Source organism: Colletotrichum higginsianum, chromosome 2, assembly GCF_001672515.1.
Source record: "Colletotrichum higginsianum IMI 349063 chromosome 2, whole genome shotgun sequence".
Lineage (NCBI taxonomy): Eukaryota > Fungi > Ascomycota > Sordariomycetes > Glomerellales > Glomerellaceae > Colletotrichum > Colletotrichum higginsianum.
In genome coordinates this window covers 2318289-2346205 of record NC_030955.1, presented here as the reverse complement: position 1 = coordinate 2346205, position 27917 = coordinate 2318289, and the positions used below count along the sequence as shown (strand labels likewise).

At 57.8% G+C, this 27917-nt stretch overlaps 8 protein-coding genes across 8 annotated transcripts; 5 read left to right on the top strand and 3 right to left on the bottom strand.

Annotated features, from left to right (window-relative positions):
- Positions 1 to 2780: 2780 nt before the first annotated feature.
- CH63R_02462 (uncharacterized protein) lies at positions 2781 to 3086 on the bottom strand (the record flags this gene model as incomplete). Its single annotated transcript, XM_018297437.1, has 1 exon — positions 2781 to 3086. One exon carries the CDS (start codon positions 3084 to 3086, stop codon positions 2781 to 2783), a length of 306 nt encoding a protein of 101 aa, XP_018162253.1.
- A 1433-nt stretch (positions 3087 to 4519) lies between these two features.
- CH63R_02461 (uncharacterized protein) lies at positions 4520 to 5008 on the bottom strand (the record flags this gene model as incomplete). Its single annotated transcript, XM_018297436.1, has 1 exon — positions 4520 to 5008. The coding sequence occupies one exon, from the start codon at positions 5006 to 5008 to the stop codon at positions 4520 to 4522; it is 489 nt and encodes a 162-aa protein (XP_018162252.1).
- Positions 5009 to 8046: 3038 nt separating this feature from the next.
- Positions 8047 to 8616, top strand: CH63R_02460 (uncharacterized protein; the record flags this gene model as incomplete). Its single annotated transcript, XM_018297435.1, has 1 exon — positions 8047 to 8616. The coding sequence occupies one exon, from the start codon at positions 8047 to 8049 to the stop codon at positions 8614 to 8616; it is 570 nt and encodes a 189-aa protein (XP_018162251.1).
- A 1217-nt stretch (positions 8617 to 9833) lies between these two features.
- On the top strand, positions 9834 to 11626 carry CH63R_02459 (Sulfatase; the record flags this gene model as incomplete). The annotated part of the gene is made up of 3 exons (XM_018297434.1): positions 9834 to 9971; positions 10058 to 10645; positions 10748 to 11626. The coding sequence occupies 3 exons, from the start codon at positions 9834 to 9836 to the stop codon at positions 11624 to 11626; spliced, it is 1605 nt and encodes a 534-aa protein (XP_018162250.1).
- Positions 11627 to 13778: 2152 nt separating this feature from the next.
- On the top strand, positions 13779 to 15333 carry CH63R_02458 (Lysine methyltransferase; the record flags this gene model as incomplete). Its single annotated transcript, XM_018297433.1, has 2 exons — positions 13779 to 14547; positions 14711 to 15333. The coding sequence occupies 2 exons, from the start codon at positions 13779 to 13781 to the stop codon at positions 15331 to 15333; spliced, it is 1392 nt and encodes a 463-aa protein (XP_018162249.1).
- A 915-nt stretch (positions 15334 to 16248) lies between these two features.
- Positions 16249 to 17771, bottom strand: CH63R_02457 (Oxoglutarate iron-dependent oxygenase; the record flags this gene model as incomplete). Its single annotated transcript, XM_018297432.1, has 2 exons — positions 16249 to 16949; positions 17006 to 17771. 2 exons carry the CDS (start codon positions 17769 to 17771, stop codon positions 16249 to 16251), a joined length of 1467 nt encoding a protein of 488 aa, XP_018162248.1.
- A 1956-nt stretch (positions 17772 to 19727) lies between these two features.
- Positions 19728 to 21619, top strand: CH63R_02456 (Yap-binding protein; the record flags this gene model as incomplete). The annotated part of the gene is made up of 2 exons (XM_018297431.1): positions 19728 to 20582; positions 20657 to 21619. 2 exons carry the CDS (start codon positions 19728 to 19730, stop codon positions 21617 to 21619), a joined length of 1818 nt encoding a protein of 605 aa, XP_018162247.1.
- Positions 21620 to 23726: 2107 nt separating this feature from the next.
- CH63R_02455 (Glycosyltransferase family 28) lies at positions 23727 to 27539 on the top strand (the record flags this gene model as incomplete). Its single annotated transcript, XM_018297430.1, has 1 exon — positions 23727 to 27539. One exon carries the CDS (start codon positions 23727 to 23729, stop codon positions 27537 to 27539), a length of 3813 nt encoding a protein of 1270 aa, XP_018162246.1.
- Positions 27540 to 27917: the final 378 nt, after the last annotated feature.

Genomic DNA, 27917 nt, shown 5'->3' with positions numbered 1-27917 from the left:
GATGCCGCCCACGCTTCGCTGGCCAAGACTGGATAGAGCGGACAAAAGGCTGTTGGGTGCCTCCACCTTGGAGCAGCGGACGAGGGTCGTCTCTTCTCCCAGAAACAAATAGACAGCAGACTGATGTCTTTCAGAGACAACGTTTTCCCCGCAGAGCTGGTATCGCCCGAAGATCACTGCAGGCGAAATGATACCGACAAGGGACGGCTGCTGTTGAGAGACATCTCCGCGCCTACGGTTGATTGCCCCCCCTCGACTGTGGCTTGCGTAGTACCGTCCGAGGTATTCCATAAGTCATGTAACGAAGAGCCAGACAAGATTAACCCGAGCTCGACAGTACCTACGTTAGCAGGCAACGGCACTTGAGGCAACAGCACGCCGCTCGTTGTGGAGGAATTAGAACAAGGGGTCAGTTAACGTGAGGAAGCCTAAGCCAGGGCCCAGGGCCCAGGGATAGCGAGGGACCACAACTCCTGCAACAGCTGGGTGGATCGTCAAGTGTGGGAGAGAGAATGCCCGATGACGAGCAGCCAGCCGAGCAGCCAGCCGCTGCTTGTTTGCTTTGCTTCTCGCCCTGTGGACGGCCAAACCTGTCGTTGTCCGCGCCGAATAGCTACCAATGGTGCCGTTGGTGGTCAATGGTCATAATAGCCCCGTGCGAAGCGTGGCTTGAGGTTTGAGAAGTCGCCGCCAGCCTCACTCACGTCAGAACCCCGGATTTTCCTTCCTGTCCACTGCCCCCCCCCCAGCTGTCTCTCCGTCTCAGCGCCGTGTCGTGCCGCATCTCACTTCGAATCTTGCGTGCTGGAAGGGGGCGTGGAAAAAGCAGGGTCAGGGGGCGGCGATGTGTATGTACCTCTTGGTCACGTTCCAAACAGGTTCCCGTGTGTGATCGTCAGGAATTCCGGGGCAGAACAGCGGCCAAAGCCCTCAAAGGTGAGAAAAGCGACACATGAGAGACGGATTGCCGTTTCTTCAGCATGCAGCTTCCTCGGCACGTGCAGGGGGTTGATCCAGCAAAATGCGCAGAGGTGCCGTGTGCCATGTCGCGTGCTGCCTCGTTCTGTATCGCTTCGCCTTCGTCCGAGAAGGGTAGTGCTCGCCTTCCAAAATGAGGGCTCAACTCTGCGGAAAAGAAAGAGAAGAGAAAAAGAAAAGAAAAGAAAAATAACCCTGCTGCAATCCAGCACTGCTCTGGTGTCACACGCCCTACTGTGGTCCGCCTCGCCGTCGTGTGCTTGTGAATCGAAACCTCTGCGAGCTTGTGGAACTCGGTCGACAGGAAGGGGGCGGGAGGGCAAAAGAGTGCAACATGCGGACGGTCTCGAAGGGCGACCACGTATGTATGGTATAACACCCGTGTCTGTATGTGCTATTGGAAAAAGTCGTTGACAGGTCTGGACCGGCTGTTTGGGGGGGGGGGGGGGGGGGGGGGGGGGGGGGGGGGGATGTCAACGGCGGTGCACCCCATGGTATGGCCAACAATAATTTACCCGGTCGCTTCATCTGCGGAGCACCTTCATTGTGTCGGCATTGTCATCAAGTCGACAATAACACAAGTCATGCCGAAGGGAGGAAACAAAACAATATGGCCCCCGCCGGCTGCATGCCGAGTAAACAGCACGGTCGTAGCCTCCGTCCTCAAAGGTGACAGTGCCCAGGGGAAGAAAGGTAAAGAGGGTGGGGGAGGTGGTGGTACATGAAGGAATGGGCATCGAGTGCAACCTCATCTCGGAGCGGAGAGCTGAAAATCGGCGCAACCCCTTGGGTGAGTGAGTTGCTGATCTGACTCCATGCATCTTCTTCTCTTGAACCTTTGTGCCAGGAATGTGATAATGTAGCTGGCGGTCGCGCCGGTATGTGCGTCTTCTGCCATCCTTCGGCTGATTAAACGAGCCAGCCGTTCCGTTCCATGTTCCCGTCTGGTACGAACCAGTCCACAGGCCCGGTCGTCTCAACCTACGCAAGTAAGTAAACCTTTTCCGTCCCAACATGCCCGCCCGCGCCCGCCCCTGTCTGTCAACCCTTGGTAGACACATTTACATCGGCCCTGTTAGCATGGCAAGCAAGGACAAAAGTATCTTACAGCAAGTCGAAGCGCCGTGTTGACAATCACGGCGTCAGTGCTAACTAAGGGAAGGGTTCGTTTGAAGCACCCACGCGAGCCAAGCCGTTCCCGCCGCCGCCCTCTTCGCTTGCTAGTGTTGGCGTGGGTAACACCAAGAAAAGAGCTTGATCGAGTAGATTCTTGCGCAGCGTCACACTGCGTCTGGGGCGCGCCCCCCTAGCCCCTCAACGACGTCAAAGACACGCCGGCCCCAGGCTCCAAGCTGGTAGCCGTCGTCTTGGTGTGGGCTGGCCCTCTTCGGTGGGGTTTGACATGTTTCGCAGGCTATTCCCCCCGTTTCCGTCTTCTCAATGCGCTGTGCCCGCCAAACACTCGTCTCCTTGTTCAAGCAAGATTTCTTCTTCCAACTAGGGGGAATGAAGCGCACTGAGCACGATACCTGCTCTCCCGTCTCTGCTGTGCATCACTTTGCGACATCTCTCACGGGTGCGACCTCAGTACCCAACGTGCGGTTGCATGGCACACCGCTTCGCGCCTGGACTTCCTTCGGCTTCTTTGATCGTTACTGAGCTTCTTGGAACTTCGGGAATGGACCTATTTCCCCCCCCCCCCATGGGAGTTATGACCCCCCCCCCCCCCCGCGGACCCTGGCGGACCGCCCCTCGGAGTTCAAACCCGGGTTGAACCCCACTCTAGCGGGGATGTCGTTGTTTCAGCGTTTCAACTTGGCCGGTTGAAAGGGGCCAGTCACAGAGCGCTTTTCATCCCCGAATCCTAACGGCCTGTTCCGTCGGTTGCCTTGATGGCGACGCTGTCGGACAAGGCCGCATTGCACAACAAAACCGGGCACAAGAAACTTGGGAATTCCGTGTTGGAACCTGGACATGCTGTTCCTCTTGTTGTCGTCTCTGAGCCATCCTAGTCCGGCACCGTGAGTTTTCGTTGTGGTGATCATGTGGCATGAGGACGTAGAATCGCCCCCGGCCAAGCCCTCTTCAGTACTCAGTCCCGATACCATTTCGAAGCGTATCTTTCACATCCAGGCTGTCCATCAAATGCTTCTCTTGTGGTCCATTTCAATGTTGTACAACGCGACTACACGTTGCTTGCTTCGACATGTTCAGGAGACTGTGACTTTTTCTTCGTCGCATTTAATACTCGAGCCTTGGCTTCTCCGCCAGTCCATCAAGCGGCAGACTGGACTGATAGGATACCCGTCGAGCCTCGAGATTCAATATCTCTGGTATAAACCGTCAGGATGTGCTCTCCTTTCAGCAGGCCTGTCCGGATGATGGCCAAATATGAGAAGAACACAACAGTCTGGTGATGAGAAGCACTGCCGCCCGCCCGTCCGCCGCGAACCAAAGTTATCAGATCACTCACATTGGCCATTGCAAACGTCCAAAGTAACGCCGTTGTCGGCTAAGTCAACGACGTGCAACATTAAGCTTCCACGATCACATTCCCCCCAATAGGAGAAGTCAAGATTCCTAGGTTCGATCAGCCGCCGGGGCAAGACGAGGAGACTTTCGTTGGCAGGAAATGATATCTGTGGTCAGCCAAATCACCGTCCGACTCGAAATTGCTTCTTTCGCACAGGTCAAATGAAATTTGCTTCCCAATACCGGACATTGCCAGCAAACCACGCCGAGACATTCGGGGCGACCAGCATTTCGATCTTGCAGTCACTGACGCCGATACAGCCACCAAAGATCCGCACGTGTTGGCGGTGCTCCCAAGAGGCAAGAACCGTGATTCGAGCGGCATCATTTTAGGCATTTTCGATATGGTTTCACTTGCAGCACCGCTGAAGAGTGCCACACCGCCTCCAGCCATGATTGATCTGGAAAAAAGAATCCAACATGATTGGCAATGGCGGCCATCGCGGGCCTTTCGCTGTACGGCAGTGGATAATTGCACTCGCATAAAACCAAGCAAGAGCTGATACTGCGTGGGTCCAATTTCATGGACATGTGGCTGCACATCGCCATCAGACACTGCCGCCTGAAGTCTTTTGTGGTAGTTGTGGCAGGGCAGGAGTCGGCTGCCGGGAAGCTCAATATCTTGCATCCTGATGGCCTGTCCTTGCATCTTCGGGCGTTTGGACGATGCCAGTCACTTGACCGCTGGTCCAGCGTATTCAAACTGTCGAGGCCCCGGGGCTATGCGCCATGCTTCTAAAGCTGTCTCACCGCTTGATGGGCGTTGAGGCATCGTCGGCGGCGTCGAATTCGCGAATCATACTTGGTGGGCAACATGATGGCCGTTGAGGGCTCTTCTGTGCGGGACCATTCTCCGAAAGGCGACCCCGAAGGTTTAGTCGCTTTAAGAAAGCAAAATTGTTGTCGCCATACCAAGTCGATTGTTAGAAACCATCTAGCGAGAACCATGATGCTTGTAGGAATTGCTCGGGTCTGGGACGCAGCTAGACAGGTCGTCTTCTCCGCCCTGTCAGTAAGATATGCGACCACCCCAAGAAGGGCGATGTGGTAGGCAAACAAGCAACATTGAAAAGGCTATGGAGCGGTGGCGGAGGGTTGCGAGAGACTCGATGAGGCATCTGCTGCGTCGGGGAGGCGGTATGTCTGCTGAGCAAGCCCTTAAGCATGGTCGCCATAGTCGCTTGAACGCTCTTTTAACATCATTTGACGGCTGGCGAATGGATGAATCGGGCACGACTTCGTGAAAACTAATTTCTCGTTCGAGGGGAATAGCGATATTTGAGCGAAAGGCGCCATCCGTCTTGCTGTGGCGTCTGGTGAAGCGGGACGAGCTGACGCCACGAAACGGCGCCCAGAGTGGCTTGCGCCACATCTCAGGACCGAGCACAGGTTCGGTATGTTCGGTGTGCTCGGTGTGCTCGGTGATGACAGACGAGGCGTCCATGTTGCATTGGACGTGGAGAAACACGGGTTGAGGGATAAGAGGTGGTCGCTGCATTGAGCAATGCAACGTGGCTCACAACAGACGAGATGAAGAGAAGGGTCGTTTGTCTCCAAGGGGCAACGGTAATTCCAGGAAATCTTGGAGGAGTTCCCGAAAGGGATGATCTGCGACAATAGGAGCCGGGAGGCGGAGCCGGACGAAATGGCTGTGCTTGCATTGTTGCGACATGGGCAGAACATAGGACATGTGCGTTGAAGGAGTTATTTTGTGAGCTGCAATTTCGTGGTGTAGGATAACCGAGAGTCGTGGGCCAAGAGGCTCTTTTCCGGCTGGGGTCGATAATGTGGACCGTGTCCCACAAGCTTGGACTTTGAAGCTATTTCTGGCATCGGGAGGTTGCCGCCGCGAAAAGGTGGGAGAGATGGCGGGATGAGGTGCTTCTAGAATGGAGCGGGAGTCAGCAAACCTGATTTGACAACGACGTCCATGAAGGACCGACCGACCGCCTTGAGACTGGCTTGTCGTGTCTCCGAACCTTTGCCTTCGTGGGTGTATCCATCAGCGCAAGGCCGAAGCGGGACAGCCGGCTTGTCAGTTGACGACGACGGCATGGTAAGCCGGCTTGGGCGGAAGTAGAGAGCTCAAGCCAGCAGCAACCTTGGTCGGTGGTCAATGGAGTACGCGCCGTGGTACCATATTTTCCGTGATCCTGAGAGAAAGGGGCGAGATCGAGGGCGTGTACGTGTGTGTATACTCACTCATACTGGTGTACCTCATGGGAAGCTTAGGTGGTTCCCATCTTCGCTTTGGCTCAGGGGAGGGAAGGGGGAGTGGGCGGAGAGGAGAGAAGCGAAGACGAGGCGACGGGAGTGTGGGTAAACGTAGACCGTAGGCGACGCTGTGAGACGGACGGCATGGAAAGGGAATTAGGCAATAGCCGTGACGAGTGAATGAGTGTGGGATCTCGGCGGGCGTTGCATCGTTGCATTGTTATTCTTCCTGGCGATGCTTTTTTTTTTTTTTTTTGCCTCTGTCCGTAGGTGGGCTATGGGCTCTGGGTAATAAAGCCGGGTTGAGCTGGATATTGCTGGGTACGGCTGGCGGGCGAACGCACCTTTCTTCTCGAAATGGAAGTCATCACAACGCTAACCGGTTGTTCTATCCAATGTCCCCACCGATGGCAGTCCACAGGTGGATGCTGATTTGCGAGTCCAGATTGTGCGGGAAAAGGGGAGTACCAGGTTTTCGTCACTGCCGCCCGGCTTCAAGGAGAGATGGACTCACGACTCGGAACTCAGGAGAGGTCGTAAGCAGCTGCCAACAGGAAGCCAGGCAGGCGCTGGGCTCGCTTCTTGCTCACGAGCTTGCCCCTGCAGGGGGTCAATGAGCTTAGTTCGGAAACGGCCAACGGCCGCCCAATAATCCGCGCCGTTTCAAGGCGGCTCCCGGTTCGGTCCCACCTTTATCAGGCACACGCGGTGGTGATTGGTACATGCCGGAAATTGCAGCTGGTCGTTGACGAATCGTTCGTGCCTGTCAGGTACGCTCAATCTTGGACCGTTGCTCCAAGCCATGCCGAATCGGTCCAAACCACTCCAAGGGCTGTGCTTGCCAGATGGGGATTTGGCCCGGTCTGGTCCACTACAGTGTTCTTCGTACTTTGCACGAAGACACTTACGCCAATGGATCATGGGAACTATGGGCTCCATGAATCCGTGGAAGGGAAGGTGGGAGTCCCCGTCCAGCCGATTGGGGGGATGTCGTCCGATTCCTCATCTCCTCTTTTTCTTTTTTTCTTCTCTGCTAGCCCTTCTCTTTGCTGTCCAACCAACGAAGTATCCAGGCGGTAAAGGCTCAAGCGGCTCTCTCCCCTATTTCTGTGCATACCTCTCTCCTTACAGTGCATATACATATCCGTAGAGGCTAGTCTGGGGGGAGGGAATGAGGCGCTTAGGAGTTGGGAAGGATTCAATCTAGGAATCTGGGATGACGAACGACCGTGCCGCCCACGCCGTGTGCAATGTGCACGATGTGGACGATGTGTAATATGCATGCTACCCAGTTATACCAAAGAGGGCATTCCATAATGTGATATACTGTGTTGTGACTGCATTATCCCTGGATGCCTCGCCAGGAACGGAAAGGCCCCATCGCGTGTTCCTCCTAGGCGTCCAATACCCACCCGCCGCCGACTGGGAGGCGTGGAGGTGAGTGGAAGAAAGAGAGAGAGAGACTGAGACTGAGAGGTGTGGCGGCCACCACCCGCCGCCCACTGCCCAGTTCTAATGCAGGAACACACCACACCGCACCTGCACCTGCACCTGCACCTGCCAAATCGCCCCCTGCTTGTTCATTTCCATTTCCAGGACATATCCTTCCTCGTCCCCGTCCCCGTTCCGACTTCTCCTCCTCTTCTTTTCTCCCCTTCCTTCTTCTTCAACAACTTTGTTCAATCGTCGTCGTCCTTGCTGTGCGTTGCAGGACCGTGTGTTGTCACTCGCTCTCTACCTACCTTCGTTATCATCCTTCCAGTCACTCTCTAATATCGTCCCCCCCTTGGAATTCCAGCTTGCATTCACTCAGCTGTTATTATCCGTCCTATCGTTAATCCCGCTCACTATCCCGTCTACCACCCGCCCACCACCACCAAAAAACCACTCCCGAAATACCAAACCCAAAAATAACCACGACAACCAGAAACAAGTGCATTCTTTACGACTTTCCACGACGGCCTGCAAAGAGAAGACTTAATCCCTTACGTACGTCCTTGTCTGCTTCGCCATACCCGATCCCGCGACCGACCTGCGTTGGCCGGTGAGAAAAGGGAGATCTAGAACACCGTCCCCTTTTTCGGCCTTCACCTGCCAAAGCTTCAGAATGTCTCACTAGGCCGTCGCACCCTCGAACACAGCTCGCAGCAGACCCCTTTCGTGATGCTAACGGGTCACCGTAGACGTCCTCTCGTTAATAATTGCGTCGAATACCGCTCCTTGACCGCCGAAACGAACCACTTTCTTTCCAGCAGAACCCACTCTAAAAACGGACATATTTGCAGTAATATTAACCAGGCCCTCTTACGATCGATCCGCAAAATGCCTTCCATCCAGAACCTCATTACCCGGGACGCCTCCTCCGGTGTTGTCCGCCGCGACGACGATGGCAGCAACATGCTCAACCTCATGATCGTGGTCCTTGCCTTGGTCTTCTTCGCCCTCCTCCTCGTTTCCACACTCTTCCTCATGCGCCGCATCCGCAAACAACAACGGCAAGAAGCGATGCTTCCCACCTACCAAGAGGTCAAGGGTGGCGGCGCCCGCAACCACCACAACCTCACCATCCAGACAAGTCAGGACGGCCGCTCAAGCGTCCTGTACATCGGCCAGGACGGACGTTCGCCGATGCTCCAGAACCCCCAGTCCGCCCCTCACTCTCCCGACAACGTTCCCGAGATCCACATCACCTTCCCTGACGAGCAGGACGAGGGCGGTCGCCGCAAGAGCGGCCGTGTGCTCGTCGTCCGCGTCGGCGACGGCGGCTCCGTCGGCCTCGAGCCCGTTCGCGACGAGCAGCTTCCGGCCTACGAGAAGGACAGCAAGTCGCAGTTCTACTCCGTCGACATGGACTCGATCGGCGGCCTGCGGGAGAAGGAGCGCTTCAACTGAGCAACACACCAGTTCAATCGTCCACGTGGTCCTTGCCACGCTGCCCGGACAACAAAACCAAGCTGTACAGATCGTCACCCGCTGTACAAACAAATCACTCAGCGTTTTTCTCGACATGGCATGGCGTTCGACGACACACTTTTATACCCTGCGCACCGATGACTTTGATCAATGCATGATCCGCAAACGGAGGATCGGCCAGTGTTCTGTGGAGTTATCGCGCGTCGCGACACATTAGGATATGGCTCGGGCGCAACAATTACGTATATAAACTAACGACTACCCCGGGAAGCCTGTCCCGCGGTGTGAACGACGACAGGATTCACCGTGTGGTGAAGGCGGAATGCCGGGTTGTAGAATATTTGTATATTCTAATGCTGTATAATTTCCTTCGTCCTCACTACAATTGACCATAGCCGGTGAAGCCAGGCTTCCCACATGAACTTGCCTTGTCGTTTTGTGCCCGTCGATACCCCTAAGTGTGTGCTACTTTTAGCACTGGACGTCGCAGCCATCCCCGCACAGGCTTTCCATCGGAGGTCCGGCCGAAGCCCGATCGGCCGACTAGCCGCCCTCCCAAAGTGAGGACGGACGGTGTTACAGGCGGCGAGTTGCAGAATCATATGCTCAGGACCAAGACGGGGCACGACGTTTTCTTCTTTTGCCTCGAGTGGCTGAGCACGGAACGCCGCTGCGACTGATTCACCTCGAGCAAACATCCCAGCCGGGCCGTGGTGGTGGGCATGATCGACGAGCAAATGAACAAATTCCCTTCCCCCTCCCGTCGCGGCGATCATGGCCTCTCCCCGATTCATGCCCCGAAACGGACGAGGAACGCCCCTGTGCCGGTTCCCATTGGCCCCATGGCGGGCCCCGCTCCCCCCCCCCCCCCCCCCAGGTCGGATCTCGCCGGATGATCGCAGCGGCTATCGGCTCCGCTGTTGACGATGCGCCATCGTCGTCGCCCTTGTTGAACGTCGCCTCGACCAGTAGGAGCTGGCGCGTGAAATTGGGCGGGTGGACTGGTTGCTGAGGGCGGTCAAACGGGTAGCCTCTGAGATTCCTGCGTGATCTATATATGTACTTCGCTCGGTCTCCATGTGGTTGGTCTCTCTGCTTCCGCTCGACCTGGCCGTCACAGCTTCATTCAGCTCCAACAGGCCTACGCAGTTTGCGAGCTCCTTCATCGCAGTGTCTTTCTACGACATCCCCTCGCAATGGCGCCCTCCTCTCAGATCCCCCCTCCTTATGAGAAGCCCCCCAAGCCCAGTGGTCTGGCGGTGGACAGGCCCAACTTCATCATCTTCATGCCGGACCAGCTCCGCTACGACTCGCTGGGCTGCAACGGGAACAAGGTCGGTACAGCGCGCCGCATGGCGCAGTGGCACACCTCCAAAGACTCCACTCACGGCTAACACAAGAACAAAAAAACGCGCGACAGACGGTCAAGACGCCCAACATTGACGGCTTCGCGGCCGAGGGCACGCGGTTCACCAACTGCTTCGTCCAGGCGTCGGTGTGCGCGCAGTCGCGCTGCAGCATGTTCACGGGCAACTACCCGCACGTGTCGGGCCACCGGTCGCTCGAGAACCTCATCAAGCCGTGGGAGCCCAACCTGTTCCGCTCGCTGCGGGAGAGGGGCGGGTACCACGTCGCGTGCCTCGCGCCGCGGGGGGACACCTTCGCGCCGGCGGTGACGGAGCTGTCGCTGGACGAGTACGGGTTCCTCGAGACGCCCGAGTTCGTCCCGCGTTTCGCGAGCGGCGGCGCCGGGGCCGAGACCGAGGACAAGGAGGACATCTGGAGGCGGCTGTTCTACAAGGGGCTGCGGAACCCCTCCGAGGCGATGGACTACGACGACGCCGTGGTCAAGGGCGCGCTCAAGTGGCTGGAGCACCCGCCGGCCGACAAGCCGTGGGTGCTGTTCATGCCGCTGATCTTCCCGCACTGCCCGTTCCAGGTGGAGGAGCCCTACTTCTCCATGTACGACCGGAGCCAGATGAGCAAGCCCACGAACCCGGCCGACAAGGTGAGTTTTCCCTCCTTCTCCTTTTTCATCTATCTGTTTTTCTTAGCCCACGCGTACATACATGTATCACATCCCCCCCCCCTGACTGACGAAATACGGCAGACGGGCTATGAACCGCGGTACATGCAGCTCAACCGCGAGCGGTACGGCACGCACAGGGCGACGCCCGAGATCTGGGCCGAGGTGATGGCGACGTACTACGGCATGATCTCGCGGCTGGACGACCAGTTCGGGCGGGTGGTGGAGCGCACCAAGGCGCTGGGCCACTGGGACTCGACGGTGACGCTCTTCTTCACGGACCACGGCGAGTACCTCGGCGACCACGGCATGATCGAGAAGTGGCCGTCGGGGTTGTCGGACTCGCTGACGCACGAGCCTCTCCTCGTCGGCGGCGCGGGGCTGCCGCGGGGCGTGGTGTACGACGAGATGTGCGAGATGGTGGACCTCGTGCCGACGGTGCTCCAGCTCGCCGGGGTCGGGGAGCACTTCCCGCACTGCGGGGCGTCGCTCGCGTCGGTGCTCGCGTCGGCGGGGCTGGACGGGCGCACGGGGCTGCCGCTGCGGCACAAGGAGTTCGCCTTCACGGAGGGCGGGTTCCTGGCGAGCGAGGAGCCGCTGCTGGAGCAGGCGCCGTACCCGTACGACATCAAGGCGGCGCTGCAGCACGAGGACGCGACGGTGGCGGGCAAGGCCGTGGCGTGCCGCGACCGGCGGTGGACGTTCGTGTACCGGCTGTACGAGCCGGCGGAGCTCTACGACCGCGCGGGGGACCCGGGCGAGCTGCACAACCTGGCCGAGGTCGGCGAGTACGCGGACGTGAGGAGGCGGATGGAGGGGGTGGTGCTGCGGTGGATGGTCGCGAGCAGCGACTTCTTGCCGTGGCAGAAGGACCCGCGGTTCCCGGCCGTGGAGATGGAGAGCGTCGCCGAGCAGTTCCGGAAGAGGGGCGGCGTCTTGGATGGGGACGTGGTCAAGGGGTGATTTATCTGTTTCTTATATAAAGAAATTAAAAATCTTCAAATTTCTTTTCATGCTTTTTTCTTCATTTCCCCCCCCCCAGTTTCATGATCTTTGCTTCGGGGTCGGAGGCTCTCATGAAAAAAGAAGAAGAAGAAGAAGAAGAAGAAGAAAACTTGCTTGTTGAAAATGACGCTTGGCTGGCGATCCGGAGCTCCGGATGGTCCCATTTTATTTTCGGAGTCGAGTCCGTGTGTGGGTCATCATCCGGGCGTGCCCGCGACGGGTGCTCATCTTGGTACTCCGTACGTCCCGACGGGAGAGACCGGCTCTCTCCGTACCTAGCAAACCAACAAGACAAGATGCAAAATCCCGCGATGCATCTCTCCAAGTAGCACAAACCCCCCCCCCCAGAAAAAAAAGCGACTGCTGCTTGTGCAGAGGCCCCAGTCGCTATTTTGTAAAAATCCGCCCGCGCCTCTGTATCGCCGGATAAACTGGCAGTGCAACCCTAGCTGAAGGAGTACGATGTATCGTGCACCGGCTGTTTTAGCCACCAAGCGGGGTGGGTGGGCATTGCGGCGCGAGCCCTGCATTCGTCTCGTCGCATGTTTTTTCCTCGAGACTGCGGCGGTAGCAAGCGCGCAAAAGTCGTCGTCGTCCACCTGCATCCCTTCAATCCGCATCCACATCGAACCCTCTCTCAGAGAAGCAGGTCAATCCCGACAGACCCCATCGCATCCGGGCCTGTTGTGTGGACGGCTGCTGCACTGGCAAAAGTTAACTCTATTTAACCAGAGTGTTTCCTCTTGCCTCGTTCCAACTCACATCCCCCCCCCCCCCCCGCCCCCCCGCGCGGCGCGTCACCAACACACAATATTCCTCGGAATCGGTTTGGAAACACTCCACCGCCATGCAAAGAAGGTTGTTCGTTGGGACCGTACCTGTACGATGTAGTCAAGGGGGGGGGGGGAGACATAACATGAGGGGGGTGATCGAAGGCCAAGGCTTTTTCTCATGCTGCCGATCAGCCAGTGTCACTTGTTTTGTCTGATCCCCAAACAGAATTCCCACCCCACCGTCTTCTCCGTCTTTCCCGTCGTTTTGATGTCTGCGACGCTACAATGTTCCCTCCCCTGGGAGCTCCTGCAACACATCTGACACGAGCGCACAAACCGCCCTCCACCCCCTCGTCGACTAGCCCCCCCACCCTCCCATCAACGAGCATCTCGACATCAAGGAAACATCGCAGTAGCCAGTGACCGCCACCGCAGCGCAGGCTCTCGCGAGCGATCAAACACCGTCAACGTCCAATTGGAGTCGTCGACGGCTGGTTCCTCCGCCATCATCATGAGTCGCCTAAATCCTTGCTTTCGTCCACGAAAATAGCCCCAGCAAAAAAAAAAGAAAAAGAAAAATAATAAGGCTGTACCATGGCGTCACATTCGTCTCCGATGGTCTTGTTTCCCCTTCCCGTCGTGGGTCCTCACCCCGGGGGGGGGAGGGGGAAGGGGGACGAGGAGCGTCAACGGGCCCAAGTCGGCCTCGACTGGCGCAGAACGACTCACACATTGATTAGTATACTTACTTACCTTACCTTGATTATTGGGCACAGTCACAGGCACAGGCACAGGCACAGGAACACCCATGGATCCGGGTTCGACCAAGCTCGCGGACCTTGTCACTGCTCCCCGCCGCTCCAATACCGCTGCCGCTGCTGCCGTCCCCCCCCCCTGCTCCCCGCGAAGCAATCCCAAACGCTGGTCCAGCCCGCGCCGGGCTCGAACCTCCCGCGGCCATCATGCTTCAAAGCCGAGGCGCTGCCAAGGGTCTCATGCCGCTTCTTCTTTTCCCTTCTCTTCCTCCTCATTGAGTGAGCTCTAGGACGGCGGAAACTTATTATATGGATGGTCCCATGTGCTCAACCTGCCAAGCGCTTCGGTCGTCTCTGAGGGGCTGTTTGTAGATCAACGGGACGAAAGTAGCATCTTCCCCATTTCCTCTTTGCGCCCTCTCCATTTTGCCATTGTTCTTCTTTCTTCTTTTTCTCTTCTTCTCCTCTTCTCACCATCTCCCCTCATCGGATTCATCTCTCTCCATATTCGCATTGTGTAGATCACGGTCGTCTATTGGGTGCTCACTTTGACCCGCCGTCCCTCACATCCACCCACCCATCATGAAGCCCTCACTCGTGCTCCTGGGCGCATGCTCTTCCGCCCTGGCCTTCCGCGACTCCAAGATCATCTCGTCGAGCTCGGGCGAGATGTGCATCTCGTCCCAGCTCCTCGCCGCCTCGTCGAGCAACCCCATCTGCCGCAACAAGGACGGCGCCGATCTCCTCAGCGGCAGCGGTCGCGGCCGGGGCGGGGACCAGTTCTCCCTCGCCGGCTCCATTCCGCCGTCGCCCACAACGCCGCACTCGAACTGGACGCACACGTCGCCCTGCTTCAGGAACGGCACCGACAGCCCCGAGTTCTGCATCTATCACGCCGCCCACTACGGCGGCAAGGGCATGTCCATCATCACCGACGCCGAACGCGCCGCCCACATCACCCGCAACTGGGGCTTCACCCGGCCCCAGGAGCTCGAGGGCGTCAACCGGCCCCTGCCCAAGTTCGAGGTGGCCAAGGTGCCCGGCAAGGATTACGGCCTCGTCGCCACCATCCCCATCCGCCGCGGCGAGGTCATCCTGCGCGAGACGGCCAGCCTGCTCATCGACTACGCCGCCTTCACCCACGTCCCCCTCGACGAGATGAAGAAGCTGCAGGTCCACGCCATCGACTACCTCCCCTTCAACCACCGCAGCCAGTGGCTCAACATGTCGAGTCACGGCTTCCAGGGCGACCATACCGCCATGGTCGACAAGATCCTCCTCACCAACTCCTTCGACGTCGAGATGGACGACGTCAAGCGCGACGACGACTTTTACGCCGTCTTTGTGAACAGTGAGTGCCCCTGCATCTGTTGTGTTTCTATGTGTTGTGGAGAGAGATGGAGAGAGAAAAAAAAAAAGAGAAAGAAAAATGAACATGAAGATGGACAAGGAGAAGAGAAGAAAGGGAGAAAAAGAATTAGGGAAACAATACCCCCTCACTAACACCGCCCAAGCGTCCCGCATGAACCATGACTGCCGCCCCAACGTCGACTACTGGTTCGACCCGCGCACCCTGACCCAGCGCACCGTCGCCATTCGCGACATCATCCCCGGCGAGGAGCTGACGCTCTCCTACATCGACCCGATGCAGTCGCGCGCCGCCCGCCGCGAGCGCCTGCACACGACCTGGGGCTTCCACTGCTCCTGCAACCACTGCATGCAGCACCGCCTCAAGACGGACGAGTCGGACCGCCGCATCGAGCAGATCGCCTCCCTGCGCGAGGAGTTCAACGACTACACCCCGGCCTCGCGCGCCACCCCGCAGATGGCCGAGCTTCTCATCTCCCTCTACGAGCAGGAGAACAACTGGTCCCTGCTGAGCGAGGCCTACACCCTGGCCGCCATCGAGTACAACGGCGTCGGCGAGCCCTGGCTCGCCACAAAGTACGCCCGCCTCGCCGTCGAAGCCGGCCTCATGACCCTGTGGGAGGGCCACGGCGACGTCGTCGAGATGACGAAGCTCGCCGAGGACCCATGGTCCCACTGGAGCTGGATGCTGAGGACGCGCAAGCGGTATAGCTGGGGGCCAGGCTCCAGGCCCAACCAATCTGAAGACGAGGACGAGGATGATGAGTGAAAAGACTTGAGGGCCCGGGTGGTGAATTTTTGTCTCCCCCCCCCTTTTTTTTTCCATCTTTCCTTTACCGACCATGACGCTGGACTACGGAAGAAGAAGAAATACACATTCGTTGTTGGCGTGAGAATGTTTCCCACCCGGGTGATGTGTTAGTCTGGCCGGGTTTATGGCGTTACGGTATTTGGCGTTTGGTGATGGTTGTAGGGGAAGCTTTTTGGGCTCAGGCTTGGGGGTTTTTTTTTTTTTTTGGGTTTCGTCTGGCGTCAGATGAGAATGAACAAGAATTTACACCGTTGACACAAAAAGACGTAATGCATCATCCGCGTGGATGTCGTGATGCCATCAGGTTCGCGCCCGTGACGATTGTGTCAACACGTTCCCACTTCCAACAAGGACGCCCACCCGAACCCGGCCATCACCAAACCATGGAGACTCGTAGCGATACAGTGCGTGAGGCACGGGGCGATCGATGGCTGCGGCGCTTGTTGTGTAGCAGAACCACCTCATCCTGAATCATGCCTCGCAAGCTGGGGGAGACGCCGGGGGGAACCAGTCGTGGAAATCGTGGACAATGCGTGTGTTTGAATCGTGTCTCATTCATTCAACATGTCTACCTAGAATGGAAGCCAAAGATACGCCGGTTGTGATGTGATGTCTACCACACACCTTATTTAGAGCACCCTCCGCTTTACTGGTCCCGTTGCCCTTCCTGGTGCCGTCCCTTCAAAAATGCCCTGATGTTGTGGAAGCAATTCTAGACCCCGGGTATCATGAACCAAGTGTAATGAGAGGGCGTGCCAAAGCAAGAAAAATAAGAGAAAAAAAAGAAAAGAAGAGAAAACCAGCAGGGGGAGGAAATAGTTCAACTCCACCAATGGAAAAAGCCCCATATGTGATCAACAAAAAAGCGTTCAACTAGAAGGTAAGAGACGGCAACAGAGGCGCTTTGCCATCCGTAAGCCACGAGGCCTTCCTGACGTGGGATCCGAGCTTCGATCCGGTATACCGGGCCGCCACTTCGGTCCATGCCTCGACGGTCCGCTCCCAAGGCTTAAAATCGAACGTGCTAGTCCAGATGAGCGTGGCTTTGGTCGGCTTCCCGTTCTCCTTCTCGACCCGGTACTCGAGCTCGTGCTTGCCCGCCCACATAAGCGGCCGCTGCTTGATGGTCAGGTGCTTCAGCCGGGGCATCATGTACGCCATTCGAGCGGCGGCGAGCGAGACGTTCTGGCGGAAATCGACAAGCTCGGAAGACTCGTTGATATTGTCGCCCTGCTTGTGCCACTCCGTGTTGTACCAAATGGAGCCATACGATATATGCAGTGTCTCAAGGTGCCAGAACTCCGGATAGTAGGGACGGTTGGTTAGGAAAGGCTCCGTATCTTCCATGCCCAGAGGCCAGTAGGGGCGGAGAAACTCGCGAATCCGCACGACGTTGGTGATGTTCAAGTGCTTGAGGTGCTGGGCGGCAGAGCGGAGCCTTTCACACAGCTTGGCGCCGCTGTCGCCCTCGGCCAGAGTCTCGTGGGGGATCTGACGCCACGACGAGATGGTGTTACTGGCGATTATGAGCGACTTGAGCGAGATGGGCCAATTGTTCATGGACCCGGCGAATTCTATGACAAGTTAGTGAGAGCACGCTTTGCAAGGGTGAGTGAGGGGGGACCCGCACGGTTAAAGTGGATTTTGCGTGCCTCTTTCTTGCGATCCTTGGTAATGTCGAAGCGGGCTTCTTGCAACCCTGGTAGTCTCGCGATAATGTCGGCGTGGGCGGCAGGCATCAAGGCGCGGTGGTTCTGGGGGCTCACGGTAAAGGACCTGATGACGCTGACGGCAGGCAAACGGTTGACCCTGTCAAATTCCTCGTCCTGGCCGACAAAGTCTATCCAGGAATCGGCAAAGCGCTTCTCGCCGATGTCCTTGATGTTCCACCTGCGTCGTTGCCATAGCTCAAAGTTGGCGTTACGAAGGTCGCTCGGCGACGAAATGCTCAAGGTGAAGTCGATACCGCCGCTGACGGCCTCTTCGACGGGCCAGCGGCTCATGATGCGGAAGAGACGGTGGAAAGCACGAGTGAAGCAGGCGTTGTTCTCCGCCTTGTCCTCCCAGGTCTCCTTCTTTTCGCAGGGATCATTGTCGTAGGCGGGCAGCTCGACATGTAGGTTGATCTGCTTCACGATACCCCGGCGGGAGCCCACCATGGCGGTCTCGAAGTCGTCCAGGTTGGCCTGGGTGACTCGGAGGACGGCAAAGTTGAAACGCTCAATGATGGCCTGCCATTCCTTGCAGACCAGGGCGTAGTCGGCGATGGAATCGGACTCATCGCCATGGCGCCAATAGTCGACGACGTGCTCGACGACTGCTGCGCGGAGCTCCGGGGGCAGCTGGCAAAACCGATCCATCCTGCTTGGAGGGGGCGATTCACCGCAAGAAGGCATGGTGCGAAGCGATGAAACAAGACGGTGGCTCTGCGAAAGAGCGGGTGAGGTTGCAGGATGAGATGGCACGACGTTGACTTGAGTTCGGCGGTGGCCTGTCACTCTCCGCTGAGGCTGCGGTCGGTAAGTATCGGTCAGGTCGGAGCAAGGCAAGGCAGGAGGAGGGGCGGCGTTTGGTGGGCAAGAGGCCAGGCGGGGGGGGAGCGCACCTGATTGCCCTGGGATAGGATGGGAGGATGGCGGAGGTCGGAGGATGGGAGCGACAGGACAAGAGGGTACATCTGTCAAGCCGAGAGGGAGGATGCCGCAGTGAGAGTCTGGCTGGGAAAGGGGAGGTCACAGGTGCGACGGCACATGTACTACGCTGGTACCCCGACGGCCAAAACCCTCCAAAGTACCCGATTGTACTACTCGACACCAGACCAGGGGGCGTTCGTTCAGGGCGGTTATCATGTGGTTGGTAACTGCACATAAAATGGGTAGCGGGCGGGTGCGGGGAATCGATATTGTTAGTAGCAAGTAGTTGGTAGAAAGGTAATCAGTGTACGGCAAGACCTCCGTCGATGGGAACGAATCAGTCGCCGGGATGCAGTCAGTCTCTCATGGCTCGGGCTTGGGCCATGCTGTGGTGTTTTCTGGAGGTTTCTTTTCTGCTTGTCGACCTTGAAAACCAAAATGGGGAGAGGATCGAGTGTTGGAAGAGGTACGAGGTACACAAAATAGGATACCTACTATGGTGTTAGGGGTAAGTTTAAACTCCCTAACAGGTAGTATGGAGCCATGATCCACAGCCTTAGTGACTCTCACTGGCTAGATTTGTGCTGGATGTGCACAAGAATTCCAAAGTACTCCTCGCTGAGGTAATCATGGAAGCATGGCCACATCTACCCAGCAGGGGGGTTTTACTTTTGCCTGCCACCATAGTACGAATACTGGCTACTCTCCGGAAATCCATGGTGCTCTCATCAAGGTATCGCTCCTCTTTCCCCAGTCGCCAAGGTCTTATCGCAGCACATCCCGCCATCTTGGCTCTCCACCTTCTCTATCGATAAGAACTATCGATAACGCACCCACAGTTGAGCGTCTTCAGGGTCCAGTCCCCATCCCGTAGATGAAAGGGGAAGGAGGATATAGGGAGGTGGGGGGGGGGGGGGGGGGACGTACAGTTTTGCCCTCTGTTCTCTGTTCGGATGCTCCCAGTGTCAAGCATAAATTCAAACACGAGCCGATCATCCACAAGACAACACTGCCACTCGCTCTCCTGAGAATCCTCAGATCTCCTTGTCGCAGAATGCAGGCACTGGGCCAGATGCCGCACACTCTCACCGCCAGCCAAGCCTGGACTGGTCCCCGCCAGTGTTGCGGGCTGGAACCGACCTGGACTGGTCCCGATGGCCGCCGGGTTTCACTACGCCTCTCCACTGACACGTCTGCACTCAAGGGGCGGGGCAAGCTTCTCACCCAGTGGAGACTCCGGGTTGTTGTTGCAGTTCCAGTTCCAGTTCCAGTGCATTACCTGTATCTAGACTACTGTAGGTACCTAGGTACCTGTCGCTCTCTCACTAAGTCCCTCCAACCCAGGCAGGCCTCTCACCCTCACTGAATCAGGGCTAGTGCGGGGTTCTCGCCGCGCCCACTGCTGGCATTTCTGGACCTGCGGTTGGTTGTGATCGTCCGTCTCGGGTGTAGAGCAGCATTGTGAGCTGCGCTATGTGGATGACTCTGGTCACTGGTGAGGTGCTAATTATATTGCTTGGTGGAGAGAATTTGGAGTTGGAACCCTGGTCCCCCCCCCGACCTCACTGTTCTCAGCGCCGATGACGAAACCTGGGAAGCGCAGCCTCTTTTCTTTTCCTTCTTTTTCTTCAACTCCTCGCCCTCCTTCCTCCCTCTGTGCTCGCTCGTTTCGCCCCGAACCCTTCAACAAATCCCACAGAGAGGAGCCGAGTTGACACCATGATTGAAGCGACGAACCCACCTCTTGCCATGGCTTCGAAGCCCAACGGCCTCCAGGCTCTGTGCGAGTCCAAACCGCCGGCCACCGACACCTTCACCTACCTCACCATCATCGGCGAGGTCCTTTCCCCTGAAATCCTGCCTGAACTCAATGACATCCTGCAGGATGCCCAGCTCACGCAGGATATCGGATGGGACCTGGTCGAGATGCTCGTGCCTATCCAGGGCAGCGAACAGTGCCTCGAGACCATTGCCCAGCTCGGCAACCCGCGCGAGGTGATTCTCAAGGTCCTCGAGGTCCTCGAGAAGACGGTCGACGAGGCCACCGACGAGGAAGACGACCCGGCAACGACGGCGACTTTTGTCCACCTCGTCGGCATGCTGAGCATTTTGCACAAGCGGCTGAACGTGGCGCGCCCCTCGCGTTTCGTCCACACGACGCTCCAAAGCGTCTACCGCACCTACCATCCCCGGAACCCGGAAATGACGGCCGCCGTCATCGCCCTCATCCGTTCCCTTTCGGGTGAGAAGCGCCCGCCGCTTCCCACTCGCCAGTCCAGCAACAAGCTCGACACGCCCTTTACGAAAAGCGATCCCACGAAGCATGCGCCCGACCCGGAGGCTGGGCAGAAGGAGCAGCTCGCGCCCACCGAGCCCGACACGACCCAGAGGCTGCTCCAGTCCTTCATCACCTGCATAATCGAGGCCTACGTCAACTGCACAGGCATGGAATGGGCCTCGCGCCTGTTGGAGTTCTACAACCCTGAGCGCGTCGTCATCCGGAAGAGCGTCTTGCGTGCCTTTAAAGAGGACGCCGACCTCCTGGCGAGGGATGCCCTGGTTGGTCAGTTGGTGGTATGTACATTTCGTCCGATGTTGCGGTGTTGCGGAGAGACGGACGAACTGCTAACGGATTGAAAATTACTCAGGCTCTTGCAGGAGATCTCGGCCTGAACAGAGTGCATGCCCTCTCCGTCAAGGACATCTTCGAGGAAACCATCCCCAACAGCCCGCTGGCCATCGACACCGATGTCCTCGGCCCCGATACCATCAAGCTCTCCACCGGAGGCGTCTGGTGCCTGGTCGCATACTGGCTCTTCTCGGCGGAGGTCTTTGACGCGGACTACGAGCAGGTGCAGATGACAATGTTCCCCGATCACCTCAAGCTCCTGCAGAACTTCCTTGGCGAGGACCCGCAATCGCGCATCGTGGGCAACCCAGGCACCACCGAGGCCCTCGTCGTCATGGGGCTCTATTTGGAGAACTACAAGCGTATTTCGCCGTCGGACGGTGACTTCATGCCGTACCACCATCTCCTGACGCTGGTTTCTGTCTTCCACCCATCGCTCTCGGTCCGGAACGTCGCGACGACACTCGCGGGCCTCGTCTTGCACGACGACCCCGACGACAACGACCGGCTGAAGATCCTCGAGGACCTCCTTGAAAACTGCATATTCTCCGCTCTGCAGGCATCGGCGGTGACGTGGTTGAGAGAGGAGCTGATCATCGCCCAGAAGCGCAAGCTCACAAACCGATTCGCGACGGCGGACGCGATCGACGCCCTGCAGTACGCGCTGTTCCCCAACATGGCGTTCCTCAAGGAGCAGGACGCACCGGCGCTCTGGGAATACTGGGTGCAGAACTTCCCCTTCCATCTCCAGGTGGCCAACTTTGCCTACTTCTTGTTCGCGGGCACCAGCTTCCAACACCTAGTGCCGGCCAGCATGCCTGGGGCGGTGGAGCAACGCTACGTCGAGCCGTTGCAGCATGCCGCGCAGGCGCTGCTGACGGCCATCGAGAAGAAGGAGGTGGATGACCAGGGACAGGGCGCGGAGGTCGCGCAGCAGCTCGACATTTTGACGATGCGTTTAAAGAGCCTGCCTCTGCAGTGAGCTTCTTTGTACATCAACCAATGTCATGTCATGGGCGCTCCGGCGCGGGCAAGCCGGGATACTCTTGTGATGTGGCTTTGCATTTTGGGGGAGTAGGTTTTCATGGTGTGGGAGGGAGTTTATGAGTTACGAACTACTTTGGGCTGTTGAGCAACGCGCAGCCGCATGAATTTAAAAAATAAACCACTAAAAACAAAACCCTCCCATCTTTGCCAACTGCCTGGATGCTATAATTCGCAAAAAGTAATCATGTTTATGTCGTCTCTGCAAATGGAATGGAAACGTGGGGGGAAACTGCGTGTGCCTGAGTCACAGCACACACGTTCACAGACAGACTGAGAAATCGCCACGAACTGCACGGAATGCAATGTATGTGTACAGATAGATAGATAACTAGTGTACTCCGTACGTCGGCACGTGTCGTCTCATCCTTCACCCTATCCACCCACGGCCACGTCCAGAGTCCCAGGGCTTCCTCCTCAAGACCTAGCATGCAGTGGAAAGAGAACAAACGGCACTCTGACGCATCCTGACGCGTTTGGCTCTCGCATACCCAACTGATGACGGCGCGCAGTACTTCCACACTCGCCTTACCTTCTGATTGATGGGCGCAGGCGTGGCGAGTGCCCCCGTGGCTGTGCTTCGCGGACGGGGGGGCGCAGATGGTGGCTCCATTGGCTCACAAGAGCCCGCCCGATTCCACACTACCAAGCACAGGGATGAATCACATGTGTGGCGCCGGCGATGCACACTACCTACCACACTACATCGTACTTACACGTAGAGCTTCTGTGTACGATGCATGTGTGCAGCAAACAAGCACGAATGCATGTCCGAATCCGGAGGTCTCAGGTTCGGGTCGTGCATGTTTTGGGGGGCGGCAGGGTGCCCGCCTTGGCTACGTGTTTATTGTATAGGTATCTCGGTTTTGGGTGCAAAGTGTTGCGTCGTCCAAGGGGGGAGGGAGGTTCGAGCCAAATTTGGGTTCAGGGCGGGATGCGGTCTCAGCATTTTGCGATTTCCGTTGATGGGTGCATGTGCATCATCATGCCGTGTGCCTGACTTTGTCTTACGGCGGTCTGTCGGATTTGATTGATGGACATGAAAGGATGTGCGTTGTCAACGAGGTAACGTCGAGGAAAATCCCAACACGGGGGGGGGGGGGGGGTAAGTTGCCAAGGTAGTGGTGGTGGTTTAATTCGACAACCGGGGAAGAGTCTCCGGTATTTTCGAGCACTAATACAACTCAACACCCGCAGCTAGGTAGCTGGGTACGGATTATAAAGTACCTAGCTACTTACTTGCCTACCTACCTACCTACCTAAGGTACTTACTAACATGCCCCATTGCACGGGCCAGCCCGGTCTAGCCAATGTCAGCCGCCGCACAGACCGGGGTGCCGGCCAGCAGCACTGACAGGGACAAATCCTTGCATTCGTTACGCCTCTAGCGCCATCGCGGATGTGATGTCATCGAAGCAGGGGCTGGGAATTCCAAGCTCTGACTTTGATGCTTTTTTGCTTTGGGAGCGGGTGCGGGTGCGCAAGCCTTCCTCACAAGCTTGCTTTTCGTGTGAAACCCTCTTCTTCAGGTACTGGCTGCACTTGGGTGGTGCACTTTACCCGAGCAGAGTGTAGTGCAGTTGTAGTGTGTGTGTGTGTATGCGTGTTGTTATTCCCGGTACTGATGGATACCAGGAGAAGATTGGCGTTGTCTCTTTTTAAACTACCTAGAGATTCCGTCACCTCCTACTTAGTCTGTTTTGTGTTTGATCATCTTGGCTCTCCTCTTGCGCTCTCCAGTCTCTTTTCTCTCTCTGTCTCTCTCTCTCCCCCCCCACTGTACCGTACGTCAATACTCGCATGACAACGAGCCAAGACCCCGGTGACGCGACGTCCACACCTTCCAGTATTCGCCCCAAACCCTTCCGCTCAACTAAACTTGCCCATTGCTGTCGCATCGAGGTACCGTCCTTTAACTCAATCCATTTCTTCTGCACAAGCTCGAACGCTCTTCATCCTACCGACAACTCCCCCCATCCAGATATCTATCGCCTTCGACAAAAAACTCAATTCCAGATTAATCACACGCGGAAACCGGCGCCATCATGGCGCACCCACCCACCGCAGCAAACCTCGCCCTCGGCACGACGGCAGAATCCGAAGCGTCTGCCACTCCGCCGCCTGAGGGCCTTCATGTCGACGAGATCAACCGCGAGGGCCAGCCCGTCGCTGTCGTAAGAGACGGGGACAAGAACGTCGTCTTCCCCTCCTACATACCTCCCGAGATCGATTCGCCCAATGCCCGATCGCCGCACGCAGCAACTCCCGCCAAGTTACCTGAAGTGTCGCCAAAAGACAGAGAACCGCGGAAGTCTCCTTCTTCGCCGAACCACCTAGCCCCCGAAGGCCCTGAGCCGTCCGCATCGACAAACCCCCAGCATCGCCCCACCGTCGATCAGAGATCAAGAACGGATGCGCCAGCACGAAAAGCCGGGCCCAGCAGCGCAGGCTCCCGCCGTACTCCCAAACGCGCGGGAACATCCTACCTGGACAGGGCTCTATGGGAGGCCAAAAGGCGTGATTCGACCTCCAGCTCGAGCTCGAGCGACTCGTCAGACGATGATACCCAAGACACAAGTAGCCCCGCCGAGAAAAAGGCCGCCCAAGACAGGGCCAACGCAAAACGCCAAAAAGAAATCGCCGACCGCTACCGCCGGTTCCACGTCGGAAACGAGAACTACAACACCAAGGGAAAGGTGAAGAAGGATGGCCGTCTGCGCATCTCGGTAAAGGAGACGGCAAACACCGGCTATTTGGCCAAGGCTTTGGGCCAGGCCGTTAAGAAGGTCGTGCCGGTGCCCGAGGGCGAGGAGCGCGCCGAAGGCGACGACGACGACGAGCGTCCTTCCGTCTCCCGCCTGTCGTCCGCCACCACAGCCACGGCCGACCGTGAACCGGCGCCGCGACTCAACATAGTCATTATGGTCATTGGCTCGCGCGGCGACGCTCAGCCGTTCCTCAAGATTGGCAAGATCCTCAAGGAAGATTATGGTCATCGCGTTCGTATTGCGACTCATCCTGCGTTCCGCGACTTTGTTGAAAAGGACTCGGGTCTCGAGTTCTTCTCGGTCGGAGGAGACCCCTCCGAGCTCATGGCCTTCATGGTCAAGAATCCAGGCATGATTCCGACGCTCGACGCCGTCAAAGCCGGGGATATCGGGCGACGTAGATCGGCCATGGCGGAGATGTTTGACGGGTTCTGGAGAGCTTGCATCAACGCGACCGACGACGAGAAAGACGTGCACAACCTCAGAATGATGGGGGAGAAGGACCCCTTCATCGCCGACGCCATCATCGCCAACCCGCCCAGTTTCGCCCACGTCCACTGCGCCGAGGCCCTCGGCATCCCGTTGCACCTCATGTTCACGTTCCCCTACACGCCAACGCAGGCCTTCCCCCACCCGTTGGCGAGCATCAAGAAGTCCAACGTGGACCCGGGCTACACAAACTTCATCTCTTACCCGCTGGTCGAAATGATGGTCTGGCAAGGACTGGGTGACTTGGTCAACGACTTCCGCGTCAAGACCCTCGGCCTGGACGCGGTTTCGACGCTGTGGGCCCCCGGAGCCACGTACCGTCTTCACGTCCCCTTCACCTACCTCTGGAGTCCTGGTCTTGTGCCGAAGCCCCAGGACTGGGGTCCAGAGATTGACATCTCCGGCTTCGTATTCCTCGATCTGGCCTCGACCTTCAAGCCCCCTAGCGACCTGGAGAAGTTCCTCGACGCCGGCGAACCGCCCATCTACATCGGCTTCGGCTCCATCGTCGTCGATGACGCCGACCGCTTCACCGAAATGATTTTTGAGGCTGTGAAGCTCGCCGGGGTCCGCGCACTGGTGTCCAAGGGATGGGGCGGCCTTGGGGGGGACGAGATGGAGGTGCCCGACAGCATCTTCATGCTGGAGAACACCCCTCACGATTGGCTCTTCCCCCGGGTCAAAGCATGCGTCATCCACGGAGGAGCGGGAACCACTGCCATCGCTCTCAAGTGCGGCTTGCCGACCATGATTGTGCCGTTCTTCGGCGACCAGCACTTCTGGGGCAGCATCTTGTCGAAATGCAAGGCGGGGCCTGAAGCTGTGCCTTACAAGCAACTCGATGCCGAAAAGCTCGCCGAGGGCATAAGATACTGCCTGTCGGATGAAGCCAAAGAAGCGGCAGCCAAGGTGGCCAAGGACATTGAGCTGGAGGGTGACGGCGCGAAGAACGCCGTGAGGTCGTTCCATCGCCACCTTTCCTTATCCGGTATCAACTCAATGCGGTGCGCCATTCTGCGAGATCGCCCCGCAGTCTGGACGGTCAGGAAGACCAACGTCAAGCTAAGCGCCTTCGCCGCCGACGTCATCGTTGAACAAGGAGAATTGTCCTGGAAGAAGCTGAGGCTACTGCGACACACCGAATGGAACGATTTCGAAGGTCCCGGAGAGCCGGTGACGGGAATAGCGGGTTCGATTGCCGGAACCATGGGCAACGTCTTTGGCGGAATCGGAAGTGTGCCATACCGGCTGGCCAAGACTTCCCACAAGCGGCGGGAGAAGAAGGAGAAGAAGAGGAAGCTGAGGGCGCTCAGAGACAAGCGAACAAGCGCCAAGAACCGAAACCCCCAAACCAACCGCGACCTCCACCAACATGTCGAGATCAGCAACGACGACCCGCAGACAAACGGCGACCGGACGGAACAGGGCAACGGAGACGGGCAAGAGGACGAGAAGCAGAAGAAGAAGGACGATTCGAAAGAGCAGCCCCAGACAAATGGCAACACGTCCTCCAGCAGACCCGGCGGCCAGGACCGTCGGGACACGATGTCGTCGGTCGACACAGGAACCGACGTCGAAGACGCCGTTGACGAATACGCCAACGAGGTTGGCGAAGGCTTCGGCAGGTCGGCCCAGGCCATAGCGAAGGCGCCAGTGAACCTGTCCATGGCAATCGCACAGGGATTCCACAACGCCCCCCGCCTATACGGAGACGACACCGTCCGGCGGCCGCCTCGCGTCACAGGCATCAGCTCGGGCCTCAAAGCGGCCGGCAAAGAATTCGCATACGGCATCTACGACGGCACGACCGGCCTCGTGCGACTCCCTGTCAGAGGGGCCAAGAAGGAAGGTGTCAAGGGCTTCGTCAAGGGGACAGGTATGGGCATCACAGGATTTGTCCTCAAAGACCTCAGCGCCATTATCAGCCCCTTCGGCTACACCCTCAAGGGCATCGCCAAGCAGGTTGAGCGAAAGAAGCAGCCCGACAGGGTCGTCCGCCGGGCACGGCTCGTCCAAGGGCAACGCGAGCGGCGCCAGCAGGCGGCCGACGTCAAGAAAAACCTGGACAAGGAAGTCGTGGCGGGTTGGTTGACGATCCGCGAGCTCATGGAGACTCTCGAGGCGGAGGAGAAGAAGAAGGGCATCCGGGGCATGCTCCCATCCAAGAAGGACCGGGTCAACAACGCTGCTTTCGAGAGCGTCGAAATTGCCGAGCGCGCGCTCCAGGCAATCAAGAAGGGCGACGGCATGGACACGGTCGTCGGCACCGAGAAGGAGCTTCGCAAGACGGACGAGAAGCTCAAGAGTCGCGCCGCGAGGCACAGCGCCGATACCCGACGATCCGCGGAGGGGGAGGCGGCGCGCAAGTCCGCAGAGAGCCCGAAGGCGAGAGACGACATCGCCGAGAACGAGGAAGGGGAGCATCAGGCCGAGGCGGCGGACCGGGTCGAGGCGCGGGACAGGGCCAAGGAGGCAGAAGAGAGGGCCAGGTCCGGCGGAAAGCCGCAGGCGAACGGCGGAGCAGAGACGGGAGGACCCGCGCGGGCCGAAGGCGGACCCAGCCGGCCCAGCGTCGATCGCGCGGAGACGGCTCAGGTTTAGAAGGTTGCGAGGCCGTCGTCCACACGGGCGGATCCGTTGGTCCTGAATCCCTTCCCGCGGGAGAGCAGGCGAGGTCGCCCAGGGAAAAGATGTTTTGGCGTTTGCGTGGACCTTTTCTAGAAGTTTCAACTTATACCCCCTCCGTTTCGTTTTCACCTTGTCTTTTTTTTCTCCAATTTCTCTTTTTTTCTTTTTGATAAACCCCACCCCCCCCTTGTTCTAGGAGTAGAGTGTAATCCCAGTAATACCAACAATTCGTGGCAGCACACCAGAATCTTGGTCAACAATCAGACAGGCTTGCAAAGTGAGGTTGCCGTATTCCCCGCCTGGTTGCTTCTCTTAACAAGCGACGTCGCAAGATAAGGGGAGTGTTCGACG